The following is an 18,618-nucleotide window of genomic DNA, read 5'->3' as shown; positions in this document are numbered from 1 at the left end:
TGTTTGGGCAAAAACATACGACATTATAAAATCCATGTACACAAACAAGAAGTGTGCGGTTAAAATTTCTTCCCACAGGGCCATGGGGTGAGACAGGGATGCAGCTTAAGCACCACCCTCTCCAACATATATATCAAAAAATTGTCGAGGGCACTAGAAAAATCTGCAGCACCCGGCCTCACCCTACTAGAATCTGAAGTCAAATGTCTACTGTTTGCTGATGATCTGGTGTTTCTGTCACCAACCAAGGAGGGCCTACAGTAGCACCAAGATATTCTGCACAGATTCTGTCAGACCTGGGCCCTGACAGTAAATCTCAGTAAGACCAAAATAATGGTGTTCCAAAAAAGGTCCAGTCGCCAGGACCACAAATACAAATTCCATCTAGACACCGTTACCCCAGAGCACACAAAAAACTATACATACCTTGGCCTAAACATCAGCACCACAGGTAACTTCCATAAAGCTGTGAACGATCTGAGAGACATGGCAAGAAGGGCATTCTATGCCATCAAAAGGAACATAGACTTCGACATACCAATTGGGATCTGGCTAAAAATACTTAAATCAGTGATAGAACCTATTGCCCTTTATGGTTGTGAGGTCTGGGGTCTGCTCACCAACCAAGAATTCACAAAATGGGACAAACACCAAATTGAGACTGCATGCAGAATTCTAAAAAAATATCCTCAGTGTAAAACGTAGAACACTAAATAATGCATGCAGAGCAGAATTAGGCCGATACCCGCTAATTATCAAAATCCAGAAAAGAGCTGTTAAATTCTACAACCACCTAAAAGGAAGCAATTCCCAAACCTTCCATAACAAAGCCATCACCTACAGAGAGATGAACCTGGAGAAGAGTCCCCTAAGCAAGCTGGTCCTGAGGCTCTGTTCACAAACACACCCCACATAGCCCCAGGACAGCAACACAATTAGACCCAACCAAATCATGAGAAAAAAAAGATAATTACATGACACATTGGAAAGAATTAACAAAAAAATAGAGCAAACTAGAATGCTATTTGGACCTAAACAGAGAATACACAGTGGCAGAATACCTGACCACTGTGACTGACGCAAACTTAAGGAAAGCTTTGACTATGTACAGACTCAATGATCATAGCCTTGCTATTCAGAAAGGCCGCCGAAGGCAGACCTGGCTCTCAAGAGAAGATAGGCTATGTGCTCACTGCCCACAAAATGAGGTGGAAACTGAGCTGCACTTCCTCACCTCCTGCCCAATGTATGACCATATTAGAGACACATATTTCCCTCAGATTACACAGATCCACAAAGAATTTGAAAACAAACCCAATTATGATAAACTCACATATCTATTGGGTGAAATACCACAGTGTGCCATCACAGCAGCAAGATTTGTGACCTGTTGCCACAAGAAAGGGTCAACCAGTGAAGAACAAACACCATTGTAAATACAACCCAACATTTATGCTTATTTATTTTCCCTTTGTACTTTAACCATTTGCACATCATTACAACACCGTATATATACATAACATGACATTTGTAATGTCTATTCTATTGGAACTTCTGTGAGTGTAATGTTTACTGTTCATTTTTATTGTTTATTTCACTTTTGTATATTATCTACTCCACTTGCTTTGGCAATGTTAACATATATTTGCCATGCCAATAAATCCCCTTGAATTGAATTGAGAGGAACAAACGGACAGGGATATGGGGAGCGAGAGAGAGAGAGGGACAGAGAGAGATGGAGAAATACAAAGAGGGTTAGGGTTAGGGGCTGACCTCAAGTGACAGGTGACTGACCTCGCGTTTGCTCTTGAGCACCCTCTCACCGTCCCTGCTAGAGGTGGACGGAGCAGCAGAACTCCTATAGGAGTCCCTCTGCTGCACCTTCATCTGGAGCTGACGAACACGCTCCTCTGCTGCTAGGGCTAGAAACACACACACACACACACACACACACACACACACACACACACACACACACACACACACACACACACACACACACACACACACATACATACAGGGAGGAATCAGCAAAAATATATACACCCACAATTAATCACCGCACACCCACATTTAATCATCACTCACTCACTCACTCACTCACTCACTCACTCACTCACTCACTCACTCACTCACTCACTCACTCACTCACTCACTCACTCACTCACTCACTCAGGTTTACAGACAAAATCAAGTCAAGAAAGCCACACACACCTTGCTCTACGGGGCTGCTGCTCTTGTCTGGGACCTGTGGGAGTTGTCTGACCCTGCGAGCTGCTGACGAGGACATCACTGAGGAGGACAGAGACGCACCTTGGAGGTGGCTCCTGAGAGAGAGATAGAGAGAGAGATGGAACGAGAGAGAGGATGAGAGAATGCACCCACTACTAGGTTCACTGTTAGACAGAGTTTTGACACATAGGATCTAAGAAGAGCACGAGACAGAGTAAAGCTTGGTAGGAAAGTGAGGGGAAGTGTACTACGCGCAATATGCGTCTCAGTGTGGCTGGTGTGAGGTCTTGTAGCAAAAACAACTTGATACATTTAGACCAAGAAAAACAGACAATTAGCATTATTGAGTGTACAAAACATTAAGGACACCTTACTAATATTGAGTGGCAACCCACCCTTCCCCTTTTGTCTTCACCCGCTTTTGTCTTCACCCCATCCGTCACCCTCTGAGTGGCACACACAATCCATATCGCAATTGTCTCAAGGTTTAAAAATCCTTCTTTAACCTCTCCTCCCCTTCATCTACATTGATTGAAGTCGATGTAATAAGTGACATCAATAAGGGATCACAGCTTTCACCTGGATTCATCTTGTCAGTCTATGTCATGTTCTTAATGTTTTGTACACTCAGTGTACACTTACACACAAACACATATGCACAAACGCACAAACACACACGCACACACACACACACACACACACACACACACACACACACACACACACACACACACACACACACACACACACACACACACACACACACACACACAGGCCCATGGCTGGGGTACAAAATCAAATAAATAGTGCATTATAGGCAGTGGAATTATGGAGGAAGGCAACAGCTCTTTCTCTCTCAGGCCGCTCCTCCAAGGGGACTGAGGTGAGGGGTCAGAGGTCAGCACCTGTATGGTTGGGGTGAGCCCAGGGCCAACTCTCGGTGGGTCCCCTTACCGAGAGGCCGCAGGGGAGGGGGCCGTCCTCGGGACCCCCTCAGGATGGAGGTGGGCTTTATTCTGGGGGCCCCAACACACACACCATACACACCGTGTGCACAAAGTCGCAGCATGCAAAAATTAAAGAAAATAACAGAATAGAGGAAAAGAGGAAAAAAAGGAAAAATGATGAAAAGAAAAGAAGGAGCTTTGTCAAACATATTGAAATCAGCAGACACAGTGTGAGAGACATCTCAGAAGAAAACATTGTTAAAGGTGCAGGTCAAACTACCTGATTCCATATGAGGAAAAACCCCACCTTGATACTGAACTGCCAATTACAAACGCAAGCTCATCTTGCCTCCATCTCAGAGAACCCTGACCCATGCTTTCATGATTATGTTAGCATCCCCATGCTAACCGCTGTACTGCACTGCAGCCCAATACAGTACATGTGTACGTGACTTAATCTGATAGATTATTCTGAAATCAGCGTTTAAAATTGTGGTAATGTGGATGAACTGGTGGACAGAAAAGAGGGGGATCCCCACTAGAGGTAAAAGTCACCATATAGGTGCAGATTTAGGATCAGTTTACCCCAAACAAATCCTAACCTCAATTCAATTATTGTGGGGGAAAACTGATCTTAGATCAGTGTCTAAAGTGAACTTCATCCTAGACTGGGAATTTGTGGGAGGGGACAGACTATGATGGCAGGATGAATCTCGCAATGAGATTCACATGCTCGACTCAAACTTTAATTTCAATTCTGTGCTGATGTGAATGGGAGATTTTATGAAAGTTTGAGGATTGGGCCGGAAGTGATGATGTTGATAAACAAAAATCAGGGTATATGTTATGGTTGGCCCCCTTACCTGTCGTTGTCAGGGAGCTTCTTGCCCAGAGTGTGACAGGTGGATGAGTCCAGGCTCCGAGTTTGCCTGGGAGATGGGAGATGAGTGGAAAACAGAAAGAAACGGATGAAGGGATGAATAAATAAACGGAGAGAGTATGGGACAGGGGTAAACAGCTGGGGTAAGTCAGAGAAGTCTGATTTTCTATTCGTCATGAAACGTCTAGCCTTATGCTCTACAGAAGACAAGCCAGTTAGGCGATTGATTTGATTAAGTTGTCAATACACATCAATGGAATATGGAGTACGGAACAATGATCATGAAGAAGCGTCACACATGTATTCATTGAACAAGTAATGTGTGTGTATGTGTGTGTGTACCTCTTCTTTGCACTGAGGTGGTTAACTGTCTCCTGTCTAGGTACTAGAGGTTCCATCATCCATTTGCTTCATACACACCACAAACACGAACGTGATGAGATGACATGATGAGAAACACAGACACACAGACACACACAAAAGCACACACGCACACACACGCACCACTTACATAGATATAAACTCAACTTTAATCCTGAATTATGTTGAATTTGTTATGAATATGAAAGACACACATTATTGATAATGATAAAAGCTCAGTTGGCAATGTAGTAGACACATAAAAACGTCTGAAATCCTTATCAAAGCTCAGCGATTCTAAAGGAGAAGATAAGGAGAAGATAGAGGCTTCTAGAATGATAGAATACAATCTGGATTGTGGAACACAACCTACAGACTGTTAGATTCTAGAATAAAAACTACAAACCACAGGGATTATAAAGAACAAACACAAGAAACTAGTCCATACTATGCCAAAAGACACTGTACATAGTCCCATAGAGAAAAATGATTGATTGTGATACGTTTATGTTTAGAAGTTAGCTAATTATCAGTGTTTGCATTTGGGTTTAGTACAGGTGTACTAGGGTTGGGGTTGGGGTCAGCTGCTAACAGGGGGTTGGGGTGGGAGCAGTGGGGAAGGGATACCTGTCGTCTTCTGGGGAGGCGTGTTGGATTAGAATCCTGGGGCTGGCGGGGCGTCTGCGGGGCAGAGACTGGGAGCAGCTGAGACCCAGCAGCACCCCCGGTGGACACACAGAGAAACACATGCATCATGGATCAACTGCACTCTCATAGGGGCTGTATCGAGTTCATGGGTCTATTATATCTCTGAGTCTCAGTTTAAGGCTGTTACCACAAATGACCAGATAATTTCAGACTACTCCCACAAAAAAGGACCCTCTCTTTAAGACATCTCATTAAGTAGCTTATGTACAAACAGTCACTCCAGCAGATCCACAAAGAGAATGGATTACTACAGATACTTGCACTAGTACTATATCCTTTTACACAAACCTTAAGGGTGTACTTAAAACTACATCCACCACACTGTCCCCACACACACTGTCCCCACACACACTGCCCCCACACACACTGCCCCCCCCACTGTCCCTGATTTAACATGAGTGCGCACGCACACACACACACACACACACACACACACACACACACACACACAGGTGGTAGATTGTCTGAGGCTGGATGCAGGCAGTGTACAGGTCAGTGGGCTGGTACCTTTGGGGATCTGGTGAAGGAACACTATGGTTCCTTTCTGGGTTCAGACAGTTGGTGCTAGCACTCCTAGTCTTAACCCTGTCCAGGGAGGTATCTAGATCACTAGCTCAATAACATGCCATCCAATGTAGGGGTGGAGAGGAGCGGACACAGAACAAAGAAGAGGAACATGGAAAGGAAAGAGATGTTAGGTACTTAAATCATAAAGGACATGCTAGTCTGAACGTTGTTTGAAGTAATTCGATGATTGATTGGAGTCAATACAAGTCATTCAGTGTTGGGGAGTAGTGAACTATATGTATTTGAAGTAGTAATTTAACTGAATTGACAGTTGTATTTGAACTAAATTCCAATCTTGGTAGTGTTTTCAGTAGTTAAATACTTTATTACCATGTAGTGGTGTAGCTATCTACTGGAAGTACACACTACTTTTTTAGCAAAAATAAAATATGGGTGGTAGACAAGAATACCTTTTTGTTTGTTAGCATCAGACCTGCCAAATTCTCACTTGAAACAACATTTCAGATTTAAATATGATACTTTTTCGTAGTTAAGTTACTATGAAAAAGTAGTTAAGTTAAGTAAACTATATTTTTCATAAGGGTAGCTTTAGTGTAGCTTCACTTTTAAAGTGAGAAGTAACTGGTAGCTTGGTAAAATATATTTTCAGAGTAGCTTCCCCAACACTGAAGACATTGTCAGGTCGTGAGATAGCCAGGTTGTCATGGAGACCTGTTCTCCGGTTGTCAGAAGAGTTTGTGAACATGGTATGAGGAGGTCACTGAGGGCTGAAGGTGTGTGTGTCTTACCTAACGGTGATCTCGTCTGTAAACCTGAGAACGCGTTGTGTGAAAGAGCTGCGTATTGCCGTGACAACGCTGGAACGCACCATCGAGCCAGTCTTTAGACATGCAGGCAGTGTGGAACTTTACTCAAGACAACGAAAAGAGTAACATATAAAAAGCATGCAATAAACAGACAACAAAAAACAACTTAACATCAAACAAACAGAGGCCAAGAGTGGGAAAGGATGTGGTAGCCGACAACTATGGACAATACTCACATGGGCAAGAGAACTGTTTTTGGAGTGCAAACTGGACTACTTTCAATACTTGCCCCAAGTCAATTGATGGAATTCATCCCCAAAAATCCGGAAGATAAACATCAGTAAGCCCAGGATACAGTCGGGTGCATATGATGTAGTCATACGAGGTCAACTCAAGGGATGTTACCTCCTGAACATAAAACTACAGAAGCATCAACACTGACGGTGGTACAAAGTTGGGAGGGGAGCCATTTTCTAACACAACCTCGCTCTCTTCTTCTTCCACGTACCTGTACATGTCCTTGTGGATGCCATTGACTAAGAGAGGCATCTTAGGGGGTAGTGTGGTACTTTGTCTAGGAGAGCCCCCGGGGTGAGTCGTGTGACGTATGTGTGCATGCAGGAGACGTAGATAGAAAACGGGGAAGGAGGAAGATGGATTAACAGAATGTAAACATGGTTCCTAAAATACTACTAAAGAAAGACAGGAGAGCAGCATGCCAGCGGAGTGCATGTATGTCAGGCTTTTCCAGCCTCTACCAGCCATACTTTACCACTTACCTATGTGGGTGGGCTCACTGGGACAGTATTGCACCTTTGTCCAATATACTGGATCTTTTACATTTTTACAGACACTCTTATTAAGAGCGACTTACAGCAGCGATTAGGGTTAAGTGCCTTGCTTTAAGGGCACATCGACAAATGTTTCGCCTAGTCGGTTCCAAACCAGCAACCTTTGGGTTACTGGCCCAACGCTCTTAACCGCTAGACTACCTGCCTTCCAGTAACGCGCTGAACTAAAGTGGCCTCTAATGTTGGAGGAACATTAATTCGGCTATGAATGGACCAGAATAGCTACATGATGCTAACTCTGAATAACTAGCAGCCCCTCAGGCATTGGCCAGAGGCTATGTGCGGTCAGTGGTGGACAGTCCCAGTGTTGATGTCTGGGTGGGTATGTGTTGTGTCACTGTCACACGGGACAGGATGGACACACTGAAAGATCCATCACTCTCTCACACACATGATGACACATTTAGGAGATTGAGTGAAGTCATCAAGAAATATACATCCATCTTTATGCAGCTCCAATATTCATGTATAAAAAGGCTAAGGATAAAGGCTGATGAGGATAAAGGCTGATGAGGATAAAGGCTGATGAGGATAAAGGCTGATGAGGATAGTGCGAATGAGGATGATGATCATATCTAATAATAACACTACTAATAATAATATTTCAATATCAAATAAAACATGTGATGACACCTGTTTACCTTTCACTGTGTAGGCATTCTGCACTTTTGCCCCGCATTGACTGGTGGATCAGGATGACCTCACTGTAGTTACCATGGGGATGGATGACACATGAGGAAGTAAACAACGAAGCCAAACCAGAGGACAGAGAAAGAACAGAGATACAAAGCTGAGCCAGCGGAGAACAATGGGAGAGTTAGAAGTTACCCCTAACCATAGATCTATCAGATGACTCTACCCAATTTCCCAACCCTAACCATTACAGGGGATGAACAAATCTGACCCTGTATCAGTGGTTAGGGGAAACTTCTACCTACTCCGATGACAGCAACTCTTGTCTCATGGCAATAACTTAATCGAGTCTTAATCAACAAACAACAGAGACCAAACAAACAAGTGGCCAGCCATATCCAAACATAGTCCCCACAATTCATTGTGCCGAATCACAGAAAGAAGAACACAAAGGAAGAAATTAAACCGAAGGTACTGTCTGAACTGAAAGAGATGGCAGGGAGAGGGAATCCATGGCCAACTGATTGTACACACACACACACACACACCTGTCATCTACATAGTCCTGCTCCTGGTAGTGTCCTCGGGTAGAGTCGTAGTAGCGGGTGGGAGAACGAGACCTCCTACTATGGTGGATCTCATCATCCAAACTCCTGATACAGAGGGGCGAGATATGGAGATATGGGACAGGGAGAGAGATGGTAAGATATAAGGGGGAGAACAAGGCTTTTAGCTGTGGTAACTGTACAAGTTGGCTATGATAATAGTAAAAGCAATATTCTCAGCGCTACTTGTTCTTGGTCACGGAAACGGCAAAACAAAAAGTGGTCCTTCAAGGTCTCCTCCTTTTCCTCTCCTCACCCTTTTCTTCATAAACACCCCTTCTCCCCCCTCTCCTCTCCTCTCACCTCTGGGTGGGGACATTGGCGGGTCGTGATCGCCCCCTGCCCTGTTCCTCTCTGTGTGGAGAGACAGATCGAGAGCGATGCTGGGGTGTCCTCTTCTGCTCCGGCACCTCCAGAGTGGTGGCGTGGGGATCCTTCTGCTGCCTCCCCCTCTCCCGCGAACCCCTCTCGGCAGCTACACACACACCCACAGGGGGAGAAAAGCTGTGTTCATAACAGCAAACATACATACGATATATTGTCCCAAACTGGCACAATTGCAGGCAAGTTGACATTTATTGTCATGAATCTTGCCCTCGAGGCAGAACTGAGAGATTTTTGAAATGGTCTATGTCGTAAAACTTTTTCTTTTTTTTGTCTTCATTTAATGTTAGGGTTAGCAGTGTGATTAAGTTTAGGGTTAAGTTTAAAATCAGATTTTATGACTTTGTGGCTTTGCCAGCTAGTGACCACTCTGCAGAACTGCCTCCAGGGCAAGATTTATGACAATAAATGCCAACCTGCCAATTGCAGCCCTCAGATCTATGACAATGCTAAAACAAACTACTCATGCCGGTTTGAACTCAAAGTTACCCACTGTCCCTGATTTAACATGAGTGCGCACGCACGCACACACACACACACACACGCACACGCACACACTCACACATACACACACACAAACACACACACACACACACAAATACAGCAGGGTCGTTTTCTGAGGCCCAGTGTCCTGACGACAACAGAACCAAATGTTAAGTTGTAGAATGTTGATGGAATGTGTCTCTCAGTAAGACAGCATGCCCATGGCCCCACCCACCTTTAGACATAGGTCCAGTGTCATCGTACTCAGGCTCTTTAACACGCTGAGAACCTGCACAATGGTTGGCACACATGGAAAACACAGGCACAGACAGAAGGAATGGGGTAAGCAGACCACATTGATATAGACATGCATGCCGACACAAACACACACACACACCACAGAAGGCTGCCGAGGGGAGAACGGCTCATAATAATGGGCGGAACAGAGCAAATGAAATGGCATATTTGATACCATTCCACTTATTCCGCTCCAGCCATTACCACGAGCCCATCCTCCTCAATTAAGGTGCCACCAACCTCCTGTTGCACACACAAACTACATTTATATACAGTAATATCTCAAACACACACACACACACACACACACACACACACACACACACACACACACACACACACACACACACACACACACACACACACACACACACACACACACACACACACTAACACACACTAGGGTAAGTAGACCACATAGATTACAAACAGATGTATTGTGAACACACATCGGACATGCACCCGTCTGTGACTTACGCTGCAGCTTCTTGCTGGGTGTGTCTGTGTTTCTGCGGGGCATGTAAGGGGATGGCCAGGGCAGGGGGATAGACGACACGTCGTGGGTCTGCAGCTTGTACCAGTGAGGCTTGTCATCCAACGGGGCTGTCTCCAGCTCTATTAGGATCTAGACATACGTAAACCAATATAAACAAGATCAATCAGTTACACACAAGGCCAATGACAGCAATTCATGCACTCCTAGATGCACAATTGAAAGCATCCTGTCGGTTCGGCAACTGCACCACACGCAACCACAACCGCTCTCCAGAGGGTGGTACGGTCTGCCCAAAAAATCACTGAGGGCACACTGCCTGCCCTCCTGGACACCTACAGCACCCGATGTTACAGGAAGGCCATAAAGATCATCAAGGACATCAACGACCCGAGCCACTGCCTGTTCACCCCGCTATCATCCAGAAGGCGAGGTCAGTACAGGTGCATCAAAGCGGGGACCGAGAGGCTGAAAAACAGCTTCTATCTCAAGGCCATCAGACCGTTAATTAGCCATCACTAGCCGGTTACCACTTGGTTAGTCAACCCTGCACCTTAGGCTGCTGCCCTATGTACATAGACAGAGAATCACTGGTCACTTTAATAATGGAACACTAGACACTTTACTAATGTTTACATAATGGTTTACACGTTTCAAATGCACAGTGCATTCAGAAAGTATTCAGACCCCTTGAATTCTTCCACATTGTGTTGCGTTACATCATTTTTAAATGGAAGAAGTTTGGAACCACCAAGACTCTTCCTAGAGCTGGCTGCCTGGCCAAACTAAGCAATCAGGGGAGAAGAGCTTTGTCAGGGAGGTGACCAAGAACCCGATGATCACTCTGACAGAGCTCCATAGTTTATCTGTGGAGATGGGAGAACCTTCTAGAAGGACAACCATCTCTGCAGTACTCCACCAATCAGGCCTTCATGATAGAGTGGCCAGACGGAAGCCAGTACAATGTGCCTTTCAGTAAAAGGCACATGACAGCCCGCTTGGAGTTTGCCAATAGGCACCATCCAACGTGACAGAGCATGAAAGGATCTGCAGAAAATAATGGGAGAAACTCCCCAAATACAGGTGTGCCAAGCTTGTAGTGTCATACCCAAGAAGTAATCGCTGCCAAAGGTGCTTCAACAAAGTACTGAGTAAAGGTTCTGAATACTTATGTATGTGTGTGTGTGTGTGTGTGTGTGTGTGTGTGTGTGTGTGTGTGTGTGTGTGTGTGTGTGTGTGTGTACCTCTCCCATGAACATGCTATTCTCGTCAGGTAAGCGAGGCTGGTCCCACATGGTCAGCTCTAGCATGTGTTGGCGAAAGTCTCTGCGGTGGATGTGGGAGTACACAAACGTCTGGTTCCACTTTGGCTCTCCACTCTTCTTCACTGTCTTAGTCCTCCGCTTGCTCTTATCGCTGTGCACACACACACCAAATCAAATCAAATGAGCAATTATTTGTCACGTACACAGTTTACAGCAGGTATAAACGGTGCAGCGAAATGCTTACTTGCAGGATCCCTCAAGAATGCGCACACACACACACACACACACACACACACACACGTTAACATTTGTTGTTGGTTTCTTACTGTCTACAGACTCTTATGTGAAAGTCTGTCAGTGATAGACCTTGTTAACGTACCTTCGGTCTGGCAGGAAGTACATTTTGACGTAGGGGTTTCTGGGACGCCCATCCGGGCGGGGAGGCAGCTCTGCAGCCTGTACCACGTTCACAATCAGCTGGTGTCCCACCTTATCATACCACAGCTTGACCTGAACAGACACATGGATACACACACATACATGATCAGAAGGAGCCAATCTTAAAGTCCTATCTTAAAAGGCATGATGTAGGCTACAGACTATATACAATTATAAACTGGGTGGTTCGAGCCCTGAATGCTTATTGGCTGACAGCCGTGGTGTATCAGACCGTATACCACGAATATGACAAAACATACATTTTTACTGCTCTAATTATATTGGTAACCAGTTTATAATAGCAATAAGGCACCTCGGGAGATTGTGGTATATGGCCAATATACAGTGCCTTGCGAAAGTATTCGGCCCCCTTGAACTTTGCGACCTTTTGCCACATTTCAGGCTTCAAACATAAAGATATAAAACTGTATTTTTTTGTGAAGAATCAACAACAAGTGGGACACAATCATGAAGTGGAACGACATTTATTGGATATTTCAAACTTTTTTAACAAATCCAAAACTGAAAAATTGGCCGTGCAAAATTATTCAGCCCCCTTAAATTAATACTTTGTAGCGCCACCTTTTGCTGCGATTACAGCTGTAAGTCGCTTGGGGTATGTCGCTATCAGTTTTGCACATCGAGAGACTGAATTTTTTTCCCATTCCTCCTTGCAAAACAGCTCGAGCTCAGTGAGGTTGGATGGAGAGCATTTGTGAACAACAGTTTTCAGTTCTTTCCACAGATTCTCGATTGGATTCAGGTCTGGACTTTGACTTGGCCATTCTAACACCTGGATATGTTTATTTTTGAACCATTCCATTGTAGATTTTGCTTTATGTTTTGGATCATTGTCTTGTTGGAAGACAAATCTCCGTCCCAGTCTCAGGTCTTTTGCAGACTCCATCAGGTTTTCTTCCAGAATGGTCCTGTATTTGGCTCCATCCATCTTCCCATCAATTTTAACCATCTTCCCTGTCCCTGCTGAAGAAAAGCAGGCCCAAACCATGATGCTGCCACCACCATGTTTGACAGTGGGGATGGTGTGTTCAGGGTGATGAGCTGTGTTGCTTTTACGCCAAACATAACGTTTTGCATTGTTGCCAAAAAGTTCCAATTTGGTTTCATCTGACCAGAGCACCTTCTTCCACATGTTTGGTGTGTCTCCCAGGTGGCTAGTGGCAAACTTTAAACAACACTTTTTATGGATATCTTTAAGAAATGGCTTTCTTCTTGCCACTCTTCCATAAAGGCCAGATTTGTGCAATATACGACTGATTGTTGTCCTATGGACAGAGTCTCCCACCTCAGCTGTAGATCTCTGCAGTTCATCCAGAGTGATCATGGGCCTCTTGGCTGCATCTCTGATCAGTCTTCTCCTTGTATGAGCTGAAAGTTTAGAGGGATGGCCAGCTCTTGGTAGATTTGCAGTGGTCTGATACTCCTTCCATTTCAATATTATCGCTTGCACAGTGCTCCTTGGGATGTTTAAAGCTTGGGAAATCTTTTTGTATCCAAATCCGGCTTTAAACCTCTTCACAACAGTATCTCGGACCTGCCTGGTGTGTTCCTTGTTCTTCATGATGCTCTCTGCGCTTTTAACCTATGTTAAATGCTAATTGATTAATTTTGATACTGATCCTTGTCTATTTTATGCAAATAAGAATCTTACAAATTCTTAGAAACAGACAAAGTGTTTTGCTTTGTTATAATTGAATTGGTAAATGAACATATAGGAATTCAATTCCTCTTACAACGACGCAATGCGGAGTGCCTGGATACAGCCTTTAGCTGAGGTATATTGGCCGTATACCACACCCCCTCGGGCCTTATTGCTTAAATATAACACAACCCCAAATATCTGCACTGATGATACATGACATAATACATGACAATCCTTTGGTATGGACTCACTAAAAGTTGTCCGGGCAGTACCTGAAAACACACACACAAACACATACAGAAACACACACACACGCACAATGGAAATGATCACCATAAACCAGATTACTATCACATACAAATACATAATAATCCCAAATGTTTGGTGCGTACACACACACACACACACACACACACACACACACACACACACACACACACACACACACACACACACACACACACACACACACACACACACACACAGAAACACACACACACGCACAATGGAAATGATCACCATAAACCAGATTACTGTCACATACAAATACATAATAATCCCAAATGTTTGGTGCGTACACACACACACACACACACACACACACACACACACACACACACACACACACACACACACACACACACACACACCTGTTGGTGTATACTCACTGCAAGCTGTCCAGGCATTAGTTGTGGGTGGTCTCTAAGTGTACTGGGACTGGTGGGGGACATGACCGATATAGATGGCCGCTCCATCTTCTGGGACTCAAATGAACTGGAACCTGCTGTGAGGGCAGAAATAAGACAAGACGCATCTCGCCCAGTTAAACCCCTAACAACTAGGTTTGAAAAGAAACTGAGATGCAGAAAGACAGAGAGATAAAGAGAGAGAGAGAGAGAGAGAGAGACAGAGAGATAGACAGAGAGAAAGGGGGAGAGAAAGAGGGAGAGAGAGAGAGACCAGAGGAGATACCTACTAGATTCTAATGGAGGGTGGGACGTGTCTGGGATTCTTGGGATATCACTGTAAACAACCAAAGAGACATATCAGTCAAAGTCACACTACAATCTGACAGTATAACACAAGTCCACAGACACCATTGTTAAGCGTTGCCTTGACTGCGACATATTGGTAGGTAAAAACAGAAGGGAAGAGTAGGGTAAATGTAAAAGGACTAGGATAAATAAACACAAATGTTACAACCCAGTAAACATTTTTACAATCCATTATTGCATCTACTAATTTGGACATTCTTCAGCTCTATGGTCACAGGGTGTGGGGGTGGTTGGTGTGGGGTGGGGGGCTTGGGTGATTTGGTTTGGAAGGGGACTCTAATACTGTAGCTTTACTTACTGATAGACTTTATACACCCTTCGCAAGTGTTTGGAAATAAATATTTTTTTTAGGAAGGAGCAAGACAAGTCAGAAAGAGACAACTGTTCAAAATAAAAACCAAATGTACAGTACCAGTCCAAAGTTAGGACACCAACTCAAGAGAGAATGCCAAGACAGTGCAAAGCTGTCATCAAGGCAAAGGGTGGCTACTTTAAAATACATTTTAGTTTGTTTAACACTTTTTTTTAGTTACAACATGATTCATAGTTTTGATGTCTTCGCAATTATTCGACAATATAGAAAATATTAAAAATAAAGAAAAACCCTTGAATAAGTAGGTAGTGTCAAAACTTTGAACTGGTTCTGTATGTGGATGTGTGTGAACAATGAAACTCAAATCAATTGAGACCAATTCTGTTTCATCCCCTTCTCCTCAAAGTGCACTCGTTCACTCGACCTTAAAAAAATATAAAACACCGGATTGATGTTTTCAATTGTCTGAAGCGAGTTTCCACCCCAATTCTTACACACGTACGTTCCTTGTAAATCCATGAGGGGAAGTGTATGAACGTACAACTTGGAAAGAAAGGGGGGGAACTAAATTGGCAATGGACTAACCTAAGCATTATCTCACCAGTACTAAATATACAGAGACTTGATCAGAGAGTATCTATCAGGGTACACCGTCTTTTCATCAAAGGTAAGTCTCTTATTTCTGACTTACCCAATGGGCCGGGACACCACTAGTTTCACTTGAGGTTCTGCTTGGGAATTGAGAATGATATTATAAACTTCTTTCTGGGTTGCTCCTGGCAACATCTTGCCGTTCCACTGCAGAACCTCATCCCCTGAAAATACACAATGACCTGTCATTCTTCAAAACCTACACACATTCACACGCGTGTACTCACACTTACACACATCAGAGGAGGCTGGTGGGGTGAGCTTTAGGAGGACGGGCTCATTGTAATGGCTGGAATGGAATAAAATAAATGGAACAGTATTGAACACATCAGGCATATGGAAACCACATGTTTGAATTTGTACCATTCTAGCCATTACAATGAGTCCATCCTTCTATAGCTCCTCCCACAAGCCTCCACTGACACACACACCACACACATACCCTCTGTGCATACCTGCTCGAAGGTGTCCCACGATGTCGGCCAGACTGCCCTTCTTGACTACAGTGATGAAGGCTCCCAGTCTGCCCGCCTCTGTGACCCTTCCCCCAACCACCTGAGAAAACACACACAAACACACACACATAGTCATGTACACACACACACACGCACACACACACACACACAAACACAAAAAAAAACAGTCTAGCCACAGTGTGGTTGTGTCTGGTGTGAGCTCTGACCTTCAGCCCCAGCGGTGCTCCGGCCTCTTTGGGCATAGCACTCCTCTTGCTCAGGGTGATTCGGCCAATTAGATGGTCACCCTCTTTGGATGGCTGCCATGTCACCGGATGCTGTGAACAACACACTGATTCAATCAGCAGCCTGGGAGCAAACACATTACCCCGTCTTTCCCTCTGTCTCTCTCTTTGCCTCTATCTGTCTCCACACACACTACATATAAAGACACACATTGTAAAAAAAGAAAATAGACAGACACAAACACACACTCACTTCAACAGATAGAACAATAGATTCGGTCACTTACATGCCACACAGTGGGGTCCAGCGGGTAGCACTCCCAGTCCCCTAAATGAGAGAAGAGATCAACTCAAACAGGAGAAGAAGACAGAAGGAGACGTATACACACACACACACACACACACACACACACACACACACACACACACACACACACACACACACACACACACACACAGTGTATACAGTGCACATACCAGCTCAACTACCACTATACACAACAGACCTGATCTGGACCTCCTTTATATCAACTCTGTTTACAGAAGCAGGACAGAGTTTATTGAACATCTAGCTTCACTTCACCAGAATCACCCAGGACTTGACGACCTACTCCTCTCAGAGATTGATAAAGAAAGAGAGTCTACACGTGATGTATGTTTGTTGAGCTCTTCATGGTTGTTGAGCAAACTTTCACTAGAAAGTCTAGTTAAAGGAAGGAAATATACGACCTCACTACTGTTGTACTTACGTACGCCGTGACGCACCTACAAACTAAAAGTGTGTGCACATGCAGTCACAGAATGATGTAAATGCCTGAACACTCCTCCTGTGCCAACTCAAGCATCTTACCCCGAGCTAAAAAAGGAAACATGGCTCGCTACTGCACTGGTATGTTTATAACTAGTTTTGACAAATCTCCTCTTCCTCTCACAAATGATCTATTAGTCATTAGAGAGCTTTATCTGGTTTCAATCTAGGTTGGCATGTGGAACAAATGGCATGAAATTAAAGCGGACTGAAGCCTATTCTTCACAGTGCCGTGTATACAGTAGTATACTATATATTCAAAAGTATGTGGACACCACTTCAAATTAGTGGATTCGTCTATTTCAGCCACACCTGTTGCTGACAGGTGTATAAAATCAAGCACCAAACCATGCAAACTCCATAGACAAACATTGGCAATAAAATGGCCTTACTGAAGAGCTCAGTGACTTTTAACAAGTGACTTTGTCCAATTTCTGCACTGCTAGAGCTTCCCCGGTCAACTATAACTTGTTATTGTGAAGTGGAAACGTCTAGGAGCAACGACGGCTCAACTGCTAACAGGACCACCGAGTGCTGAAGAGCGTAGCGTGTAAAATGTATCTGTCCTCGGTTGCAACATTCACTACCAAGTTCCAAACTGCCTCTGGAAGCAATGTCTGCACAAGAACTGGTCGTTGAGGTTTCCATGGCCAAGCAGCCTCACACAAGCCTAAGTTCACCATGCGCAATGCAAAGAGTCGGCTAGAGTAGTGTAAAGCTTGCCGCCATTGGAATCTGGATCCGTAGAAACACATTCTCTAGAGTGGTGAATCACGCTTCACCATCTGGCAGTACGACGGACTGGGTTTGGTGGATGCAAGGAGAACGCTACCTGCCCCAATGCATAGTACCAACTGTGAAGTTTGGTGGAGGAGGAATAATGGTCTGGGGCTGTTTTCATGGTTTGTGCTAGGCCCTTTAGCTCCAGTGAAGGGAAATCTTAACTCTACAGCATACAATGACATTCCAGACGATTCTGTGCTTCCAACTTTGTGGCAACAGTTTGGAGTAGGCCCTTTCCTGTTTCAGGATGACAATGCCCCTGACAATACAAGCGAGGTCCATACATAAATGGTTTATCGAGAACGGTGTGGAAGAACTTGACTGGCCTGCACAGAGCCCTGACCTCAACTCCATTGAACACCTTTGAGATTAATTGGAACACCGACTGTAAGCCAGGCCTAATCGCCCAACATCTGTGCCTGACCTCACTAATGCAATTGTGGCTGAATGGAGGCAAGTCCCTGTGCAATGTTCCAACATCTAGTGGAAAGCCCAGAAGAGTAGAGGCTGTTATAGCTGCAAAAGGGGGACCAACTCCATATTAATGCCCATGATTTTGGACTGAGATGTTCAACGAGCAGGTGTCCACATACACTACATGACCAAAACGATCTACCTTCTCCTTCTAGAAAATGTGATGTATCTACAGAGTTAACAAAAATTAAGAACACCTTCCTAATATTGAGGACCACCTCCCCCTTTGCCCTCAGAGCGGTCTCAATTAGTCGGGGCATG

The 18,618-nt window shown here is 44.4% G+C and overlaps 1 protein-coding gene across 6 annotated transcripts in view; it reads right to left on the bottom strand.

Moving 5' to 3' along the window:
- Positions 1-18,618, bottom strand: part of LOC115135125 (regulating synaptic membrane exocytosis protein 1-like) — a 73,291-nt gene that overhangs the window by 12,789 nt on the left and 41,884 nt on the right. For 2 of the 6 annotated variants that reach the window (XM_065023207.1, XM_065023202.1), the window contains 20 exons: positions 16,580-16,620; positions 16,275-16,385; positions 16,048-16,147; positions 15,633-15,756; positions 14,550-14,596; positions 14,242-14,357; positions 13,825-13,845; positions 11,852-11,982; positions 11,452-11,623; positions 10,192-10,339; positions 9,653-9,706; positions 8,854-9,025; positions 8,494-8,598; positions 7,954-8,016; positions 5,635-5,736; positions 5,047-5,124; positions 4,402-4,467; positions 4,043-4,108; positions 2,215-2,327; positions 1,774-1,922 (listed from right to left, as the gene is read on the bottom strand). In XM_065023207.1, the coding sequence (XP_064879279.1) occupies positions 1,774-1,922; positions 2,215-2,327; positions 4,043-4,108; positions 4,402-4,467; positions 5,047-5,124; positions 5,635-5,736; positions 7,954-8,016; positions 8,494-8,598; positions 8,854-9,025; positions 9,653-9,706; positions 10,192-10,339; positions 11,452-11,623; positions 11,852-11,982; positions 13,825-13,845; positions 14,242-14,357; positions 14,550-14,596; positions 15,633-15,756; positions 16,048-16,147; positions 16,275-16,385; positions 16,580-16,620 (1,979 nt within the window). The remainder of the gene's footprint in view (positions 1-1,773; positions 1,923-2,214; positions 2,328-4,042; positions 4,109-4,401; positions 4,468-5,046; positions 5,125-5,634; positions 5,737-7,953; positions 8,017-8,493; positions 8,599-8,853; positions 9,026-9,652; positions 9,707-10,191; positions 10,340-11,451; positions 11,624-11,851; positions 11,983-13,824; positions 13,846-14,241; positions 14,358-14,549; positions 14,597-15,632; positions 15,757-16,047; positions 16,148-16,274; positions 16,386-16,579; positions 16,621-18,618) is intronic. The other 4 variants (XM_065023203.1, XM_065023205.1, XM_065023206.1 and 1 more) reach the window with 3 other exon arrangements.

The sequence above is a fragment of the Oncorhynchus nerka genome, linkage group LG10 (genome assembly GCF_034236695.1).
Source record: "Oncorhynchus nerka isolate Pitt River linkage group LG10, Oner_Uvic_2.0, whole genome shotgun sequence".
Lineage (NCBI taxonomy): Eukaryota > Metazoa > Chordata > Actinopteri > Salmoniformes > Salmonidae > Oncorhynchus > Oncorhynchus nerka.
The sequence above is the reverse complement of the archived record's forward strand: the minus strand, read 5'-3'. Positions and strand labels throughout refer to the sequence as shown.